The sequence below is a fragment of the Selaginella moellendorffii genome, unplaced genomic scaffold, assembly GCF_000143415.4.
Source record: "Selaginella moellendorffii unplaced genomic scaffold, v1.0 SELMOscaffold_55, whole genome shotgun sequence".
Classification (NCBI taxonomy): domain Eukaryota; kingdom Viridiplantae; phylum Streptophyta; class Lycopodiopsida; order Selaginellales; family Selaginellaceae; genus Selaginella; species Selaginella moellendorffii.
Window position 1 is genome coordinate 733,380 of NW_003314316.1, and position 17,405 is coordinate 750,784.

A 17,405-nucleotide genomic window follows, 5' to 3' on the forward strand; every position below is an offset into this window, starting at 1 on the left:
GCCTTGATTCAATAGTAGTGTTGGCAAACACGGCCATGGATAGAAAAGGATTTGGTGGGGACTGAAAAAAGGATATTAGGGAAAGCTATTCCCCATGTCTACAGGCATTCTAAGGATGTTAAGAAGTGGATATGGGATGACCACTCATGGACAAATGACCTAATCTTTAAGAGATGGGACTATGATGTAGTTGGTGTTGGATCACCAATGTGACAAAGGTGAATAGACACGGCCTTAGTGTAACAGGCTGATATATCAGTGGTACTTTTGGGTGTCGATCATGGGACCAGACACGTGGAGCACTTGGAATAAGTGCAAAGGTTAAGTGGCATGGATGCCATTCTTGGGGCTAACAAACCCTAAGTCTTGAATTGAACTTTTTGAGGTTGTGAATGAGACTCCTCTAAGTGGTTAAAGGTGTGGTTAAGTGACTAAAGTAGAATGGAAAAATTAGTCGCTTACACATATTTGACTCTGCATGAAGCAAGAAGTTATGGAAACAAATGCTATATTGCATCATTGATTCAAATGGCTCTTTGACGAAAACGATGCAATTGTTAGAAAGTATCATCACAATCATCAGCATGTCTAAATACTCGTTTGAAAACATCTGAGAGAATGCTCCAATCCGCACGAGTGGTTGCACTCAAGCCATTGTATCACTGCAGTGTCGTCCCTTGGAGACATGTGGGAAATTCATGTAAACGCTAAGCATATCCTAAGAATGATATGTGGCAATCACCATAAAGTGATTAAACCAATAGTATATATCATCCCCAGGATTCCTATGGAATAACTCCAATTGAACATAAAAATTGGCAGCAAGAATAGGAGGAACTGTACCATGCACCATAAGTGCCACCATCAATTGAATTTGGTTGTTCAATTGCAATTACATAGCATCAAGCAATTGCACTAACTATTATTCTAAAATCAAAAGAGGAGGAGACTATTACTCTGCCATGAAGATGAATGAAAAAGGAAAGAACAAAAGAAAAAAAAATGAAAAAAGTAAAAGGAAAAGAAAATTTAGATAATGCAAAAACTAAATCCAAACCAAAATCCCAAATTTAAACACTCTACAAGGACGATCAAAAGTGCTCCTCACTGTGAGTGTATAAAATATGGAAGTGGAATATAAAAATATATATATCAATTAACCCAAAAACCCTAATCTATAATAATAAGAACGAAAAACCCACACCCCCGCAGCCGTCCGATCCCAGGCCCGGGGCAGCCTCGGAAGCCATGGTTCTCGGCAAGGGGAAGCCAGCCCAGGCTCGGGCCAGGGCCGGTGGCCATGGTTAGTGGGAATATCGGCTCAATGTTGTGGTGGCCAATGGGCAGGATGCATGTGTGGCCGGGAAGGGAAGAGGGCGTGGTGACAAATGTTACACCATGCACTTGCACCACAGCATTTGCTGGGCAAGTACTCGTTTATATATAAGAACGAATGATAGTTATTAAAATCCCACTATGCTAATATTAATATACAGCACTTTAACCTCACACATTTAAATTTCCATTATCTTTTATTTTTGGGTTTGGGTTTAAAATTTTTTGGCAAAAGATTCTAAATCAAGATTCCATTAGGGCTTATAAAACTTGCAGAATATATGAAGTTTTGTCCCGCGCGAGCGAGGGAGGGCATTCTTGGAGTCATGGCGGGGGCGGCGCCTCTGGATTTTCGATTCCTCGACGAGGGGCTAGGCGGCGCCAAGAACAAGAAGCACAAGCGCGATGCCGATCAGGCGGCGATGGATGTGGAGGAGCAGTGGCAGGAGGAGACGGCAGGCTTTGGACCAGAGCCTCGTCCTGCTTGGATGAGGGAGATTCCAGGCCCGTCTACGGTAAGCCCAGCTACGACAGCGTGATCGCGGGGAAGGTGTCAGGGCGCAAGTGGAAGGAGGTGAAGACGTGCCGCGCGTCGGCGCTGTGGGTCGAGGGCAGCAGCCTGGAGGAGCGCGCCAAGGCCAAGCGCATCGCGGCAGAGTTCCGGGAGCGCAAGCAGCAGCTCAAGGAGCAAATCCGGGCCAACAAGGTGGAGAAGCGAAAGAGGCTGGAGGAGTACAAGAAGAGGAAGGAGGAAAACGTGAAGAAGTCGGGGTTGAAGCTCCAGAAGGTGACCAACCTCAAGAAACTCCAGAAAATGTCCAAGAGGGAAAAGAAGAAATTGGTGGCACAGCACGGCAATTAAAGGTGGCAGTGTGTCGCACAGATCTGCGAGAGAAAGTAAGTGCTAGACTCGATTGTTAGATCGATCGATAGTTTTATTTTTTCTCTCCTGTTTTTTGTCGCTTTAATTCCTTGTTGTTGCCTGAGAAGGACCAGAGATTATCGCCGGGCTCTTCTCTCAGACCGATCAGCGAAAAAGAAAGCAAAGAAAGAAAAAACAATTCTAGAGCCTCGGATGTTGCAGTAGATGGAAGGCCCAGCTACTCATGCAAGTGAGCTACAGTGGTGTTGATTTCCTCAACGTTTAGAACAGCTCTTCTCCACTCGTTACTTGACTTTCGGCTGGCTCGATTTGGCTCGGCTCGGCTGCTTTAAAGGTTCCTACTGGTTTCCTGATTGGACGGACAAAATCCAAACTTCCAGTGGTGTTGGAACCCAAGAGAAAGTCATAACCTTTTCATCCACTTAGAAGAAAGCAGGAGAGCAACTAGGCAACGAGAGACAAACTCGCCAACATTTCATTAGATGTACACAATAAATACAGCAGCCGCCACAGCAGTAACAGCAGCAGCACAGGGAAGAAGAAGAAGAAAAACACCAAGAGAGATGATGTCAGAAAAAAATGGATGAACCGGCAAGAGATCTCGAAATCTTTGAACGTCCCGTGTCGCGTTCTGAGAAAAGGAAGGAGAAGCTGAAGAGAAACACAAGAAGTGTGCTCGCTCGCTGACCCGCTCGTTTGATCGAGAGCTAGCGAGTTAGCGCAGCTCAAAAACTGGGCGTTCCGGACCAGCCATCGAGACACTTCAACAAGGGAGCAACAAGCTTCCCCTGGCAGATGGCATCGTAGACTTTGGTGAAGTCCTCGCCGGGCGTTCCACTCTTGGTCCCCATGAGCAGCGCAGTTCCAGCACCTTTCCTCACAAACTCATACAGCGGCGCCGAGGCACAGTCGAAGATCCGGTTTGGCAGCACCGCGTTACCGCTCTCGTACGCCTCCCTGGCCGCCGGGACCTCGACACTCAACGCCGCCTTGAGCTCCTCCTCGAACAGCCCGATCTTGTGCAACACCGAGGAGCTCTCGTCCCCGATGTTCTTCAAGGCGTGCTCGACGAGAACCTGGCGGAGCTTCTGCATGAGCGGGTATCCAGCGCTGGCCGGATCATCGATGTAGGTGAAGACGTGCTGGTTGTCCACCACGGACAGGAGCTCCTTCTCGCAGAAGCGCGACGGCAGCAGCGCTCCGGCAGCTCCGGTGGTGACCGTGTTCTTAGCGGCGTGAGAGACGGTCTGCTTCACAGTGGCTTGCAAGTTCTCCTCGAGGTGGCGGAGGTCGATGGCCTGGCACAATGCCACCAGATACGTCGACGACATGAGCTTGAGGATGTCGAGAGCTTCCACCGTCTTGCGAGCGGAGACGAGGCCGAGAGAGTTCACGTCCTGGTTGTGCTGCTCGGCGCTCTGGACGTGGGTGGTGACCGGGTTGGCCAGGTACTGGAGCTCCGAGGTGTACGAGGCCATGGCGATCTCGGCACCTTTGAAACCATAGTCCAAGCTCGGGTTGGATCCGCCGCTCAAGTTGGAAGGCAGGCCGTTGTTGTAGAAGTCATTGACGAGCTCCGAGAACTGCGCGAACATGAGTTTCCCGATGGCCGCCACCGCCAAGCGCAAGTTATCCATGGACACACCGATGGGCGTCCCCTGGAAGTTCCCGCCGTGGAGGGCCTTGTCGCGAGCAACATCGATGATCGGGTTGTCATTCACGGAGTTGATCTCGCGCTGGATGGAGTGAGTGGCGTGGCGGATGACTTCGATCTGGGGGCCGAGCCACTGCGGGGAGGTGCGCAGCGCGTAGCGGTCCTGCTTGGGCTTCTTGAGGGAGTCGGTCTCGTGGAGCTTGGCGGCGGCCTTCATGTAGGAGCTCCCGGCGAGGACATGTTCCATGATGGCGGCGGCCTCGATCTGGCCGGGGTGGTGCTTGAGCTTGTGCGTCAGCGGATCCGTGAACTCGGGCTTGCCTTGCATCGCCTCGCAGAACATCGCGGACAGGATCTCGGCCAGGAGCGCCAGGACGTTGGCGTCGAAGCAGGCGATGGAGGCCACCGCCGCGCCGACTGCCGTGCCGTTGACGATGGCGAAGCCTTCCTTGGGCTGGAGCTCGAACGGCTGCTCCACGCCGACGAGCTTGAGCGCCTCGGCGCTGGTGACGACCTTCCCATCCGGCAAGACGGCGCGCACGTTGGATCGGCCGCTGAGCAGCCCGGCAATGTAGCTGAGAGGGACGAGATCGCCGGAGGCAGTGATCGTCCCTCGGAGTGGGATCCGCGCCACGATGCCCGAGTTGACGAGCTTCTCCATGGCGGACAGGATCTCCCACCGGATGCCCGAGTAGCCCTGGAGGAGCGTGTTGGTGCGCACCAGCATCGCGGCGCGCGCGAAGGCCAGCGGGAGAACGTTGGTCGAATCGTCGTCGCTGAAGATCCCGGCGTTGAGGACGCGGATGAGCTCGCGCTGGAGCCCCACGCCCTGGTTGATCCGGCGGTGGGAGGTGGCGCCGAATCCAGTCGTGACACCGTAGATGTCGGTCCCCTTCATCGCATTGTCGAGTACCCAGTTGGAGCTCTCGTCCACCCTCTTCTTGGCGGCGGCGGAATCCAAGCGTACCTGGGCGCCGCGCTTGGCCACTGCCGCCACCTGGGCGATGGTGAGCGTGGTGCCCTCGATCGAGAAGCTGGGCTTGGCGGCGCCGTAGACGGTGTGGACCATCTCGCGGACCTCCTCGAGGTGGCTACCCGACATCGCCGCCGCGGCCTTCTTCCAGCTGAGGGGATCGGATGTGTCGTAGCGCGGAGTGGAATTGGGGAGGCAGAGCGTGGGATCTGGCGACACCCGGACGAGCGGCGAGTAGGAGGAGGTTGTGTCGCTGCCGTTGGCCACCATTTTCGCTTCTTCCCCTGGATCGATCGATCGATTGAGGGAGGATTTGTCTAGCTCCTGCAGCAGGGGAGGAATGAGAAGCCCAAATTGAGAGCGCCGGTAAATCGAGCTCCTGCCAATGCACAAGACGAGGATGCGTGGAATCGATTGCCCGGCCTTGCCCTGTTCTCCGATCGAATCGTCCTCTCTCTCGGATCAAATCGAATGTTTGCGCTCTTCTTTGTGTGTTCTTCTTCTTTTGTGCGTTGGAAAAAGAGAGAAGAGAGAACACTGATCCGTGCCAGCGTTTGAACTTCCCTTTATACCCGCGCTGCCGCCCTCGGATGAGGGCCCATCCGACGGCTGCGCGGTCATGGCCATGGCCATGACTGGCATGATGTATGCCTCGAGAATATTCTGGGCCGGACCAACCTACGGATGGGCGGCAACCGCGGCGTCCAGGTGGACGGCCGGATTGTCAAGCCCACATGGCGGACGGGTGGATAGACTGGTGGGCATTGACGTGGAGCCCTAAAAGGTTGATGCATGTATGCTAATATCTATCTTTTTGTTTGGGGGTTCTCTTCTTTCTTGTGTATGTGTGGTGTTATGTGCTGTGTGGAGAGACCAGCCATCTCCCCTCTATGTTTTGATCAATCTGAAATGCCTTAGAGTTATTTGGTTTGGTGGATCTATCTACAGTGTTTATGCAATTTGCCTATTATAGTTCTTCAGCATGCATTGTGTAGTTTTCTCTCTTCCTTGATTTCCTAGTGGTTTCAATGCCCTATTTGTTGCTCTAACACACCACATGCTTAATAACTAAAGGGAATGACTTGACAAATAATTTATAATAGTTCAAATATAAAGGGAAAAAGGGTATTTGGATTCTCAATGGTGATCCATTATGCTAAGTTTAAGTTAGTATTTTGTTTCTTTGAGAATTTGCTTATAAAGTGTTGGAAAAGGTTATAACATTCACTTGTTATAACTTGTTGGTTTATTCGTTAACACTTTGAGTAAATTGTTGGATGAAGAAGGTGTATAATTGAGGCATTGACATCGCTAGCATTTATGTTAGTGAAACTGGCATTGTTATTTCGAGTGATGAGGAATTTTCTTTACATCTTGATTTTTCATGTCATTTTTTTTGTTAGTGTTTTGCTTTCACATTAGATCTTAAAGGTGATTGAAGAAAAGTGTTAGTGCAATGTAGATATTTGAAGATATGGTCTTCATGATCAAATCTTGGGTATTCACTTTGCATTTTACAGATGTTGATGTCGAATTTGGAAATATGAGCATAATGTTAGCATGCTATTGAGTTATAAAAATTTGTGTTGAGGTGAACCTATATGAAGTTGTATGTAAAAGAAAGGTGGTTGAGTCTTGAAAGTTTATATTTTTAGACTAAAAATCATTCTTTCTCTAGGATGAAAATTTTTCAAAAATTTTTCTTAAACTTTTCCAATGGCTGATCTATTGATCATTTTGCTCAAAAACCATTTTGTTTTCAAAAGCCAATACAAATTAGTGAAGTGATCTTAGTTAATTTAGACCTTAGTAAATAATTTGTAAGATGCAATCTAAAAGGGATGTTAACTTTTAGGTTAAAACAATTGAGTTTGGATAGAGTCTGGAGTTGGTATAGAAAAGTGGCCATTACACTTTTCTATAAATGTGATCTTTGTGTCTTTGTTTTGTAGCATTATGTTTGGTGGCAAGTTGCATCTTGCATTTTATTAAACTCTATGAGAGTAATGAACTTTTATTGATTTTGACTTGGTCTTAGTGGCCCTACACCTTGGCTAAGGATAGTGATGTCCAACTTAGTTGTTTACAGTTAAAATGTTAGTATCCATATTATAGCCTTGTCTATGAAGAGGTTGTATACTAATATGAGTCCATTTCATAATTTTTACTTTAGTTTTAACTAGTTAGCCTCATCAAGATATGCTCAAAATTATTAGTTATACGTGTTTATGAGTTTATTACAATTTAATTAGATTTGAGTGGTCATTTAATCGTGTTTATTCATGAACCTTTATCTCGTACCAAGGGTATTACATTTATATTGGAAAAATATATAACTTGATGATATGAGTTTAGTGTTTAGATTTTATGAAAGACAAGTTAAAAAGTGATTGTTAGTTGTCTTGCAATTAGTGATTGCTTGTAAATTTTGTTAAGGACTGTTGACACTTGCTTTGCTTAATGAAAATTTGTTAGTGATAGGTTTACTTTACTGGATGGTGTTGCAAAGGATTGTGTTATTAAACTTGTATGGTTTTTCCATATTAGTATATCAATTCCACCTTTATCGATTTTATTTAGTTGTGTTTAATCTGTGGTGTTGGATTTCATTGAGTCTTGGATGTGATGAATCACTCATTGATGATGTGTTATTTATAACTATATATTATTGAAGGATTAGTTTTGGATATTGAGTAAAATATTTTTGACTTTGGTTAACTTGGTTACTAAAGAGTTTTGAGTGGTGATTCACTTTTGCTTTCTTCTAGCTTTGTTTTGGTGTTGATAACATTGAAGTGATGCTTTGTCATTTACAAAAGCTTCGACCTAAAAAGTCAAGAGTGGGAGTGGAACTATAAATTAAGTGCTCAAGGGATGAGCATGAAGCAATTAGTGAATGAGTCTCCAAAAAGGGACACAAGAAAGACTGATACATGGCAAATGTTGTGACATATGGAACTATCAGGAACAAGATGGAATCTGAGATGGAGTCAAAGATGGACCCAAGATGGAGTCTGAGATGGACCCAAAATGGAGTTCGAGATGGACCCAAGATGGAATCCAAGACTAAGATTGAGACCGAAACCAAGTCTAAGTCTGAGCCCGAATTCGAGTCCAAATCCAAGTCTAAGTCTAAGGGTGAAAGCCCAAAACAATTATCTTCTATAAACTTTAGGAACTCCAAAAGTATAGTAAGGGGAAGATTTCAGTGGTGCTAATTTGGCCAGGAAAAGTAGTGTGACTAAAAGTATATCCACATGTTGGATGATGGTATAGCCATTAAAGAGTCCAAGGTTAAATATAAGCTTCTAAGTTAAGACTTCCCGGGAGGTCACCCAACCTAGTACTATTCAAACCTAAGAACACTTAACCTTAAGTATCTCAAGACCCTTAACTGATTGAAAAAAGGGGTGCACTATTATTCATAGGCCCTTTCCCTATATATTTGAACTTTATGGATCGTATCTCAAGTCATTCCTTTTGATTGCTTACACTAAAGTTGAAAAGTCCTTTTATGTAGTGACTAAGGATATGATCACATGGTGAAGAAGTTTTAGATATCAGTGGAACTTAACGGTCAGCCCTTTAAGCCTTGACTTAGTGACAATGTTGGCAAGTATGGCTGTGGATGGGGACTTGGTGGGAATTAAAAAAAGAATATTAGAGAAGGGTGTTCCTCATGTTTTCCAGCATCTTAAAGATGCTAAGATGTGGTCATAAGATGACCACTCATAAACAAATCTTTAAGAGATGGGTTTGTAATGTAGGTGGTCTTAAACCACTAAGGTGACAAAAATGAATGGGCATAGCTTTAACATAATAGATTGATATATTGGTAGTACTTTTGGGTGTTGGTCATAAGATGGAATAAGTGAAACATTTGAACCAAGTGCAAAGGCTAAGTGGTATAGATGTTATTTATGGGGCTAACAATTCCCTAAGTCCGGAGTAGAACTTATGGAGGTTGTGAGTGAAACTCCTCTAAGTGGTTAAAGGTGTGGTTAAGTGATTTAAGTAAAATGGAAAATTTAATTACTTACATTTTAATGTTGTTTTAGTCTCTATAAAACATTAGGAAATATATATACACATTCATCTTTCAAGTGACATAAATCTTATGTTGTGTTGATGATAGCTCACACCATCTTTTATAAATCCACCCCAAAGCAAAAATCTAGATAGTGACAATCAAGTGTGGGACATGTGGAATCTAACAACCTCTGCAAATGATTTGCTAGGCATAAGATTGTGACTTTGTGGTAAAAAGCATAGTAAATCTTCCACCAGCTTTTGAAAGGACATAATACTGGCATTGGGAATCTTGTCCTGTCAAATGTAGGTCTTTGATTCCATGCCAGATCAGATCCTAGCATCCTGGAATTCCTTGCTGGCAAGCATGGCATCTTGTTCCTCTTTCGATGACACAAAGAGGGTGTTTGATTCCATGAAGAGAAGGAATCTTTTCTCTTGGACAGTGATGCTAACGGGATATGCCCGAACTGGGGATCTGGAGGGCATGAACGCTTTGTTTGGTGCTATGCCCGAGAGGAATCTCATGTCATGGACGGTCGCAATTAGTGGGTTTGGTTCCAACGGCAAGATCCAGCATGCAAAGAGTCTGTTCGACTCAATGCTAGAGTGGAATCTCGTTGCCATGAATGCGATGCTCGCGGCATTTGTCCAGGAAGGCTATCTCCAAGAGGCCAAATCCTTTTTCGATCGGATGCCTGAGACAAATCTAATTTCCTCGACAACGTTGCTGCGAGCTTACGCTCAGGAATCACAAATCCTCGAGGCAAACCGCTTGTTTGATTCAATGCTGGAGAAGAATCTCGTCACCTGGACGACGATGGTAGCCGCATTTGGCCAGGATCCTCTTCTTCTGGGTGAAACAAGAGATCTCTTTGATCGGATGCCAGAGCACAACATTGTGTCATGGACAGTGATGCTGACGTCATACGGTCGCGCTGGCCACGTCACCCAAGCACAGGGCATCTTTCATGAAATGCCTGGACGAGACCTGACAGCGTGGAATGCCATGCTGGCAGCATTCGCCCAAGATGGGCAAATCTTACACGTAATTAACTTGTTTGGGAAAATGCCTGTGCATGACGTAGGATCCATGTCAGTCATGGTAGACACTCTGGCACGGTGTGGGAAGCTTGAGGAAGCAAAGGAAATATTTGATCAGGTCCGCAGCTGGTGCATCTCCTCTTGGACGTCGATGATCTTTGCATATACCTCGTTCGGGTATTTTGAAGAAGCAGAGGCTTTATTTTATACAATGCCCGAAGTAGATACCATAGCCCAAAACGCATTTATTTCATCTTTAGCACTTAATCGTAAACTTGCTAGTGCAGTTGGTGTTTTTCACAGGGCTAACCAGAGAGACGTAACAACTTGGAACATAGTTCTTTCTGCATTTGCCCGCGATGGTCATCTGCAAGAAGCGGAAAAAGTCTTCCGATCGATGCCGGAGCGCGATTTCGTGAGCTGGAATTCAGTGCTGGCGGCATTTGCGGGGCAAGGCAAGCCAGCCCAAGCGATCGGATTCTTCTTCGAGCTTCAGCAGCAGTGGATCCCCAGCGCAATCAGCGTTGCTTGCTTCTTGGTTGCCTGCGGCCGGGCGGGGAACTGCGTACTGGGCATCTCTTGCTTCAGATCCATGGCATGGGACTTCGGATTGGAGGCAACCAAGCAGCACTACAGCTGCGTGATCGATCTCCTGTGCCGGGCAGTCGTTTTGGCGAATGCCCAAGCCGTGATTGCTGAAATGCCCAGCGTTCCTGATCTTGTAGATTGGCATTGCATGCTCGCGTTTTGTTCCAGTGACAAAAACGTTGAGCAAGGAAGAGTGTGTGCCATGTCTGTTCTTGAGATGGAACCAAACAACGCTGCTGCTTACGTCTCGTTGTCACAAACATTGATCTAAACTCCCCGCCACGATTTGAAATTAGGGTGTAATTTTGAAAGCCCTAATTCTGATGTGGCGCGCATTTATTGGTAGTGGGAATGGATGCACCAATTGGCTTATTCTTACTTTGGAAGGAACCCTAGAAAGGGATTCTCCACGATGCTAGCACCGAGGCGATAGCGCGGCGCCTGGGCCTTGATTCCTGCCCTCCTCCAACGATGATCGTGAGATTCAAGCCCCTGGTAGGCGATTCGCGACAATGCAGCACCAAAATCCTCACCGCCTCGCTGAAATCGCTGCTCCGGTTCTGCGAGGGCAAGAGCACGCACTGCAGATCGCTGCCATGGCGGATGCCGTCTGGAAGCCTCATAATCTCCAGCCGGGGCAAGAATCTAAGCGGCCATTCGACGCCCGCGATCTTGATCAAGCGCAGGAATTTCGAGAGTGGGAGTAGCAGCGGCGATTCGTCATCGTCGATCAAAACGGAGACGCGGTGCCCGTCCTGCGATGCCAAGATCTCGATTCCTGTCTCGTCCGGATCCTCGTCGTCGGCAACGTATCTCCACGATATCTTCGGCAAGCGCGGCTACTCCTTCGAGCAGGCTTGCCCTCACTGCGGGGCAATGTGTTCCATCGGGCCACTGGAATTCGCGGCCGGATGTGCGCAAGATCCCAGGAGCAGCAAGGAGAAGGAGCAAGAACAATCTTCTCCTCCTCGTCCTTCCTCCTCCATGGACGATCAGCTCCGCGGCTGGGTGAGGAAGATGATCAACAATGCATTGCTGGAGAAGGTGTCGTCGTCATCGCCATCGTCTTCTTCTTCGTCGGCTTCCGGTGGTGGTAAGAATGACGGTGGAAGGGACTCCAGGGAAAGCTCCGGGGGCATGATTCCTGTGGAGCCACCGTCACCTCCCATTCCACCAGACACCCACGTCACGCGCTCACTCAAGAAATCGTCCAAGCACAACTCTGGATCGAGCTACTCGCTGGGTGACACGAGCCGGAGATGGGGTGGTTCCAATCTCGGGAGGAATTTGCCTTCTCCTCGTGAGATCTCCGAGGAGCTTGACAAGTTCGTCATCGGCCAGGACCGAGCCAAAAAGGTGTGATGGTGCTCGTGTTCTTGCTTTTATCTTACGTTTGGTTGTTCTTCTCTTCCAGGTGTTGTCTGTGGCAGTCTATAATCACTACAAACGGATTTACTTTGAGAGTTTAAGAAATGAAGCTGCCAAAGCCGCTTCTATGGGAGAGTACGCAACATTTTTTCTATTCCTATACCAACAAGTGCTTGCATCGTTTTTCAGATCAGAGGAATTTGATGAGAGCGTAGTGTCGAATGCCAATGCGTCTGGAGACGATGAAGTTGAGCTTGAGAAGAGCAATGTGCTGTTGCTCGGTCCTACTGGCTCTGGTACCGATGCTTTACACAAGATTCCATGCAAGCTCACCTTGATTTTTTGCAGGGAAGACATTGTTAGCTAAGTGCTTGGCAAAGTTTGTGAATGTTCCCTTCATAATTGCAGATGCTACGACGCTCACACAGGCAAGATTCAATCAACAAATTTTCTAAGATGCAAGTAAGGAAATTTTGTTTGAGCTTGGTTCGTTATAAAGTATTGGCTCCTTAGGCAGGATATGTTGGAGAAGACGTGGAATCTATCCTTCATAAACTTCTTGTGGTATGTTTGGGATACTATTACCTGGTCCTAAGCTTTTTGTCTTTCACTAGGCGGCCGAGTTCAACGTAAATGCAGCTCAGCAAGGAATAGTCTACATTGACGAAGTCGACAAAATTACCAAAAAGGTATGATCAAAATCCATTTTTCTTTCTTTCTTTCGGCCTGACTTTTCTCCAGTGCAGTCAGAAAGCCTCAACATTGGAAGGGACGTGAGCGGTGAAGGTGTTCAACAAGCACTGCTCAAAATTTTGGAAGGAACTGTAAGGAGCTGAAATTCTATTCTCATTGCAAAGGCTTCTCGGGTAATCAACTCGTTCAGTGAGTGTGTACAGATTGTTAACGTCCCTGAGAAAGGAGCTAGAAAGCATCCTCGTAGCGATCACACCCAGGTTTGCTGTGGGGTTCTATCTTTCAGCTTTGATTTATTTAACCATGCCTACTTTCAGATTGATACGAAAGAAATCCTTTTTATATGCGGGGGAGCTTTCGTGGATCTGGAGAAAACGATTGCTGAGAGGTTGGTGGTTGCAAAGACTTTAGTTATCGTTTTTATCTAAAGCAATATCCCAGGAGACAAGATTCGTCCATCGGTTTTGGGGCACCAGTGCGAGCCAATATAAGAAATAACGGTGGTACAACCAGTGCGACGGTTGCTTCATCATTGCTTGAAAAGGTTCGCTTTACGGCTCTAATATTTAGAGATCTCTCTTTTCTCTTGAGCAGGTCGAGAGCAGTGATCTCATTTCATATGGATTGATACCAGAGTTTATTGGACGCTTTCCAGTGATTGTGAGCCTTTCCGCTTTGAACGAGGATCAACTTGTCCAGGTTAGTGAAATGAGTTATACTTTACAGCATACTTTTTCCTACTTTTGCAAGCGAGCAGGTTCTCATGACGCCTAAGAACGCATTGGGCAAACAGTACACCAAGCTCTTTGCAATGAACGACGTAAGAGATGTCTCAAAAATTTCCTCCTCCATGTGCCGATCCGCTTTCTTTCTCTGTTAAGGTGAAACTTCACATTACCACTTTAGGACTGAGAAGGATCGCTCAAAAGGCTATGGTCAAAAACACAGGTGCCCGTGGCTTGCGTTCTATCCTGGAGCAGCTCCTCACGGAGGCAATGTTCGTTGTGAGTCGCTAACTTTTTCTTCGAATTGGAAATTCATACAGACTTTGTTATTCCAAGGTTCCCGACGGTGATATTGGAGCTGCCAAGATTGATGGAGTGGTGATTGACGGTGCTGCCGTTGGCACACCGGATGGCCAACCAGGTGCCGCCAAGATTCTTCGCGGAGACAACGCGCTCGAGATGTTTGTAGCCAAGCACCTTGAAAACGAAGAAAAGGTCGGAAGCTCTCAAAACTTTTACGTTTTCTCATCTCATCTCCCAGAGATTTCACGAGAAGAAATCCAGAGACTCTGGAGCAGCATTGGTGGTGGTAGCCGGAGGGAACAGGCATTGTTGAAGACTTTTTCACCTTTTTATTTTTATTACAAGGCATACAAGCTTTAAGAGAAAAAAGTAGTGTTTTTTTTCCTTTTGGTTCTTCTGTACAGAATAAATGGGTGGCTTTGACGGACCAAAATAAACAAAACGGATTGTTAGCTAGCGACGAAGCTTTACACTGAAAAACCTGTCGTCGTGCCGTGTCGGATCATCGACTCTAAATCTCGTAGAAAACCTTGGCCTTCACATCACGATTGAAAGAATAAAATCCTTTCGGTCACAGCCTGGATTAGACAAAATCTTTTCAAAGCCACGTAAAGAGAAGAGAGTAAACGTACCCGGAAGTAGCAGTAGAAGCCAGGAAGAAATCCATCTCTCCTGCTTTTGCTTGAAAGAGATGAAACTTCACACAGACCTCACTTCACCACCGCCTGGCCTTTGCTTGTCCGCCGAGAAATCGCGTGACTTCTCGTACACGTCGCCAAAGGGGAGATCAAACTGGCCGCCACCATCGTTGTCAGCGTGAGTGCTCGTGAAAGAACTCCGTGACGGTCTTCGCAGCCAGTCACTGTCCTGGTCCTCCTCACTCTCGCTGTCCTGCGGTAAGGTTGCTCCCCGAAACACTGGAGGCTGGAAGATGCTCTCCCCGTTCATGGCCGAGCCACCAGCTCGCCGTGCCCACCATCGACTCTCGGTAGCAGCCCGGTCGCTTGTAGTCGCCTTTACCAGATTCCTGCCAGCTTCAGCATATCGCTGCAGCTCTCCGGTATTGCTTTCGCCACCACTCTCACGTTCAACCTGTTCCCCCATTGGTATCGCGATCTCGTAGCCTTGCACGGACTTGGACGTGTAGTACTGGTCGAGCCAGTACATCTGATCCACCTGGACTAAGTTGCTGTTGGACAGTAGGACGAAGTCGTTTCTCGTGCTCTGCCTCATGCTCGCGCGGAGAAGTGGATGCCGAGAACTCATGCCGTCCCTGAAGATTCCTGTCTGGTGCAGGATGGTGGATGACAATGAAGGGATCGACATTGGGTGCGTTGCGGGATCTTCGTGGCGCATTCGGAACTGAGCAAGAAGATTTAGGAACTGTTTTCCTTTGGCGTCGGGTTCCCAGTTTGGATAGTTGCTCTTGAAGCTGCAGCACGCAGTTAGCACAACTGATAAAAGTGATGTTTCGGTTACCTTAGAAACGACTTTTCCATCTTTCCTTGGTTGCTCCTTCGGTCTTTGGCTGTAAAACACGGGGAACCATACTTCATGTTCCCGTGGTGCTCAAAATCAAATACTGCAAGGCTGCAAACATCGCCTACGCCAGATAAATTGACAGTGAAGTCCTGAACAAACTGCAGCACATCATCGACACACTGCACACGGAGAGCTAACATCAATGCACGATAAACATGCCATATAGAAGTACCTCTGGGAGGAGAACAATAAGGATAAAAGGCGTGACGAATATTGAAATCATTTCCTCCAGCAGCATCACACCCGTATACTGAAAAGACGTTAGGAATTAGCCTAGACCGATTCATGAGCTTAGCCTCCACAAACCTGAAATAATTTTTCAAATTCCAGCCGTATTCTGATCGTATACTCGGCTCCCCTCCAATGTTTTGGCATGTAATGCGTATGCTGTGCTACATATCTCATGAAGCCTTCTGGATCAAAGACTTGGTTTTCGTCGGCTGTGCATTGCTTGCTGATTGCAGTTATAGTGCCGAAAACAGCGGCCATCCATAACAAGTTGCGCCCAAAGAGCTAAGAGCAAAAATAAAGAGTCAAAACTTATTCAAATTAGAGCACAGTCTTACCTGAGCTTCAAGGAGAGATTCATCCAAAAACGCGATAATAATTAGCACGGCTGCTAGTCCGCCGGAGACAAAAGACACGAACTTTGCAACCTTTGAAACAATTGGAGACGGAAACTGTTTAACGTACTCGACTGCCGGTTTGTAGCTCGCATTAAGCCTTTGATTAAACATATGCTCCAGCTGCGTGCAGCACACACCACGTTTAAGATCGTTGAGCATTTAGAAACAAAGAAGTTTACCTCGTTGAACTCACGGAATGTCCACTTTGCTAAGTTGGACCACCGGCGGGAGACAGCAGAGCTTGGGTGATTGTAAAACTGCTCGGCATGCCTCAGGAAGAAGAATACCAGCATAAATATTATCAAGAAGGGAGACAACAAGAGCATGCACAGCCCGAATGTTCTCAAGCGCTTCTTTAACCGATGAGGATTGTTAAGAAAGTCTCTTTGAATGGAGAAGCGCCTGAAAGAACGGGAACATTGTGATTAACAGACCCACACTGAACACTTCGTTTTACCTGTCAAACATATACTGAAGTATGCACCAGTTTAGACTCCACTCGAGGGTCTTACTGAGAAACAGCCGCTTCCGCACACCCTGAGGACCACGGGCAACAGTCAGCCCGACTCCCGGCACCCAGTGTGGAAGAGGAAGCGCAAAAACGCCCTTGTTCACCATCCCAATCAGATAATTCTCCTTTCGCATGATGCGCATCACAATGTCGTGAGCCGAGAGATGCCGAACTATACACAGCCTCTGCTGCACAATTCTCTCCAGAACCACCGGCCACAAGGTGGTCTGTATCTCGTGTTCCGTAAGGCACAAACTGCAAGAATACAAGCAAACAAGTGAATCCACAGTAGAGTTTGCAATGATAGAGACAGACCTTGTGTGGTAAAAGTCCCGGATCTCCAGAGTTTCCTTGAGCTGTGTGAAGAACCTCAGGAAACAAAAGATCCAGTAGAGCGAGAACAGAACCAAGTACGTGACGACCATAAACCTGTAGAACGTGAGAGGCTGTAGCGGATGCTCGTAGAGCGCCTCCTTTGACAAGTCGCAAGGAGCAGTCCCAGCTTCCGCCGCAGCAATCCCACACTTGGCAGTCCGGAGGCCATGCCAGTTGACGAAGAGCAAGAAAAACCCCGAGAACAAGATGGTGAAGGCCAGGCACAGCAGCTCCAGAACCCACTGCGTGACAATGCACCAGAACCCCTGCTCGCGATGGTACTCATAGAGCCGCACGAAGAAACGATCCAAGTCCGAGACCGCATCAAACTTGAGGCTCTCCTCCTTCATAAAATCCACCGGACTGGAAGAATCATCGCCGGGTGGCGGTGCCGGCGGCGCCCCTGGCAACTGCTGGTAATCGTTAAGCTCCACGTCTCCTTGCCTCTCCACCATGAATCCTTCGTGAATTCCTTCATTTCTATGCATACTACGCCCTGTGCTAATCACCTCGTACATATTTCTCCTTCATCCATCCCATTCCTTTGTTTCCTCCGCGCTAGCCTCTTCTCCTCCCTGTGGCATCCAGCGAGCAATCGGCGGCCATGGCGGAGGAGCGGCGACGACGATTCCCGGCCCTCTCTCCAAAAACCCTAACCTTTTGGCGAGTGGCGGTGATCCAGCCGGTGGCGCGTCGATCGATCAGCGGCGGCGGCGCTTCCTTCCCTCAAACCGGCGCTCGAGGCGACGATTGAGC

General features: G+C 47.4%; 4 protein-coding genes across 4 annotated transcripts; 2 read left to right on the forward strand and 2 right to left on the reverse strand.

Annotated features, from left to right (window-relative positions):
- Positions 1 to 2,679: 2,679 nt before the first annotated feature.
- Positions 2,680 to 5,347, reverse strand: LOC9662336 (phenylalanine ammonia-lyase). The gene has a single exon (XM_002982864.2). The coding sequence runs from the start codon at positions 5,113 to 5,115 to the stop codon at positions 2,944 to 2,946; it is 2,172 nt and encodes a 723-aa protein (XP_002982910.2). The 5' UTR covers positions 5,116 to 5,347; the 3' UTR covers positions 2,680 to 2,943.
- A 117-nt stretch (positions 5,348 to 5,464) lies between these two features.
- Positions 5,465 to 10,777, forward strand: LOC112350881 (pentatricopeptide repeat-containing protein At4g02750-like). Its single transcript, XM_024687861.1, has 2 exons — positions 5,465 to 5,602; positions 9,185 to 10,777. Exons 1-2 carry the CDS (start codon positions 5,465 to 5,467, stop codon positions 10,775 to 10,777), a joined length of 1,731 nt encoding a protein of 576 aa, XP_024543629.1.
- Positions 10,778 to 11,104: 327 nt separating this feature from the next.
- LOC9662337 (CLP protease regulatory subunit CLPX1, mitochondrial) lies at positions 11,105 to 14,051 on the forward strand. Its single transcript, XM_002982746.2, has 14 exons — positions 11,105 to 11,862; positions 11,921 to 12,009; positions 12,064 to 12,170; positions 12,223 to 12,302; positions 12,388 to 12,438; positions 12,489 to 12,563; positions 12,621 to 12,698; positions 12,771 to 12,827; positions 12,885 to 12,955; positions 13,009 to 13,111; positions 13,162 to 13,266; positions 13,325 to 13,387; positions 13,449 to 13,571; positions 13,629 to 14,051. The coding sequence occupies exons 1-14, from the start codon at positions 11,110 to 11,112 to the stop codon at positions 13,953 to 13,955; spliced, it is 2,082 nt and encodes a 693-aa protein (XP_002982792.2). The 5' UTR covers positions 11,105 to 11,109; the 3' UTR covers positions 13,956 to 14,051.
- Positions 13,902 to 17,376, reverse strand: LOC9661956 (autophagy-related protein 9). Its single transcript, XM_002982865.2, has 9 exons — positions 16,590 to 17,376; positions 16,221 to 16,529; positions 15,943 to 16,165; positions 15,704 to 15,883; positions 15,444 to 15,650; positions 15,310 to 15,387; positions 15,075 to 15,256; positions 14,228 to 15,027; positions 13,902 to 14,173 (listed from the first exon to the last, which is right to left on the reverse strand). Exons 1-8 carry the CDS (start codon positions 17,165 to 17,167, stop codon positions 14,295 to 14,297), a joined length of 2,490 nt encoding a protein of 829 aa, XP_002982911.2. The 5' UTR covers positions 17,168 to 17,376; the 3' UTR covers positions 13,902 to 14,173; positions 14,228 to 14,294.
- Between the last annotated feature and the right edge of the window lie 29 nt (positions 17,377 to 17,405).

What these genes read in the sequence shown, in the direction of transcription:
- LOC9662336 (XM_002982864.2), bottom strand. Translation starts at nt 5,115, where the DNA reads ATGGTGGCCAACGGCAGCGACACAACCTCCTCCTACTCGCCGCTCGTC.
- LOC112350881 (XM_024687861.1), top strand. Translation starts at nt 5,465, where the DNA reads ATGGCCATGGCCATGACTGGCATGATGTATGCCTCGAGAATATTCTGG. An exon ending in GCGGACGGGTGGATAGACTG is followed by an intron (nt 5,603 to 9,184) that starts GTGGGCATTGAC and finishes TGTCAAATGTAG; the next exon opens with GTCTTTGATTCCATGCCAGA.
- LOC9662337 (XM_002982746.2), top strand. Translation starts at nt 11,110, where the DNA reads ATGCCGTCTGGAAGCCTCATAATCTCCAGCCGGGGCAAGAATCTAAGC. An exon ending in TCCTTCATAAACTTCTTGTG is followed by an intron (nt 12,439 to 12,488) that starts GTATGTTTGGGA and finishes GTCTTTCACTAG; the next exon opens with GCGGCCGAGTTCAACGTAAA. An exon ending in GAGAAAACGATTGCTGAGAG is followed by an intron (nt 12,956 to 13,008) that starts GTTGGTGGTTGC and finishes GCAATATCCCAG; the next exon opens with GAGACAAGATTCGTCCATCG.
- LOC9661956 (XM_002982865.2), bottom strand. Translation starts at nt 17,167, where the DNA reads ATGTACGAGGTGATTAGCACAGGGCGTAGTATGCATAGAAATGAAGGA. An exon ending in AATCTCTCCTTGAAGCTCAG is followed by an intron (nt 15,651 to 15,703) that starts GTAAGACTGTGC and finishes TTTTGCTCTTAG; the next exon opens with CTCTTTGGGCGCAACTTGTT. An exon ending in TTATTGTTCTCCTCCCAGAG is followed by an intron (nt 15,257 to 15,309) that starts GTACTTCTATAT and finishes CTCCGTGTGCAG; the next exon opens with TGTGTCGATGATGTGCTGCA.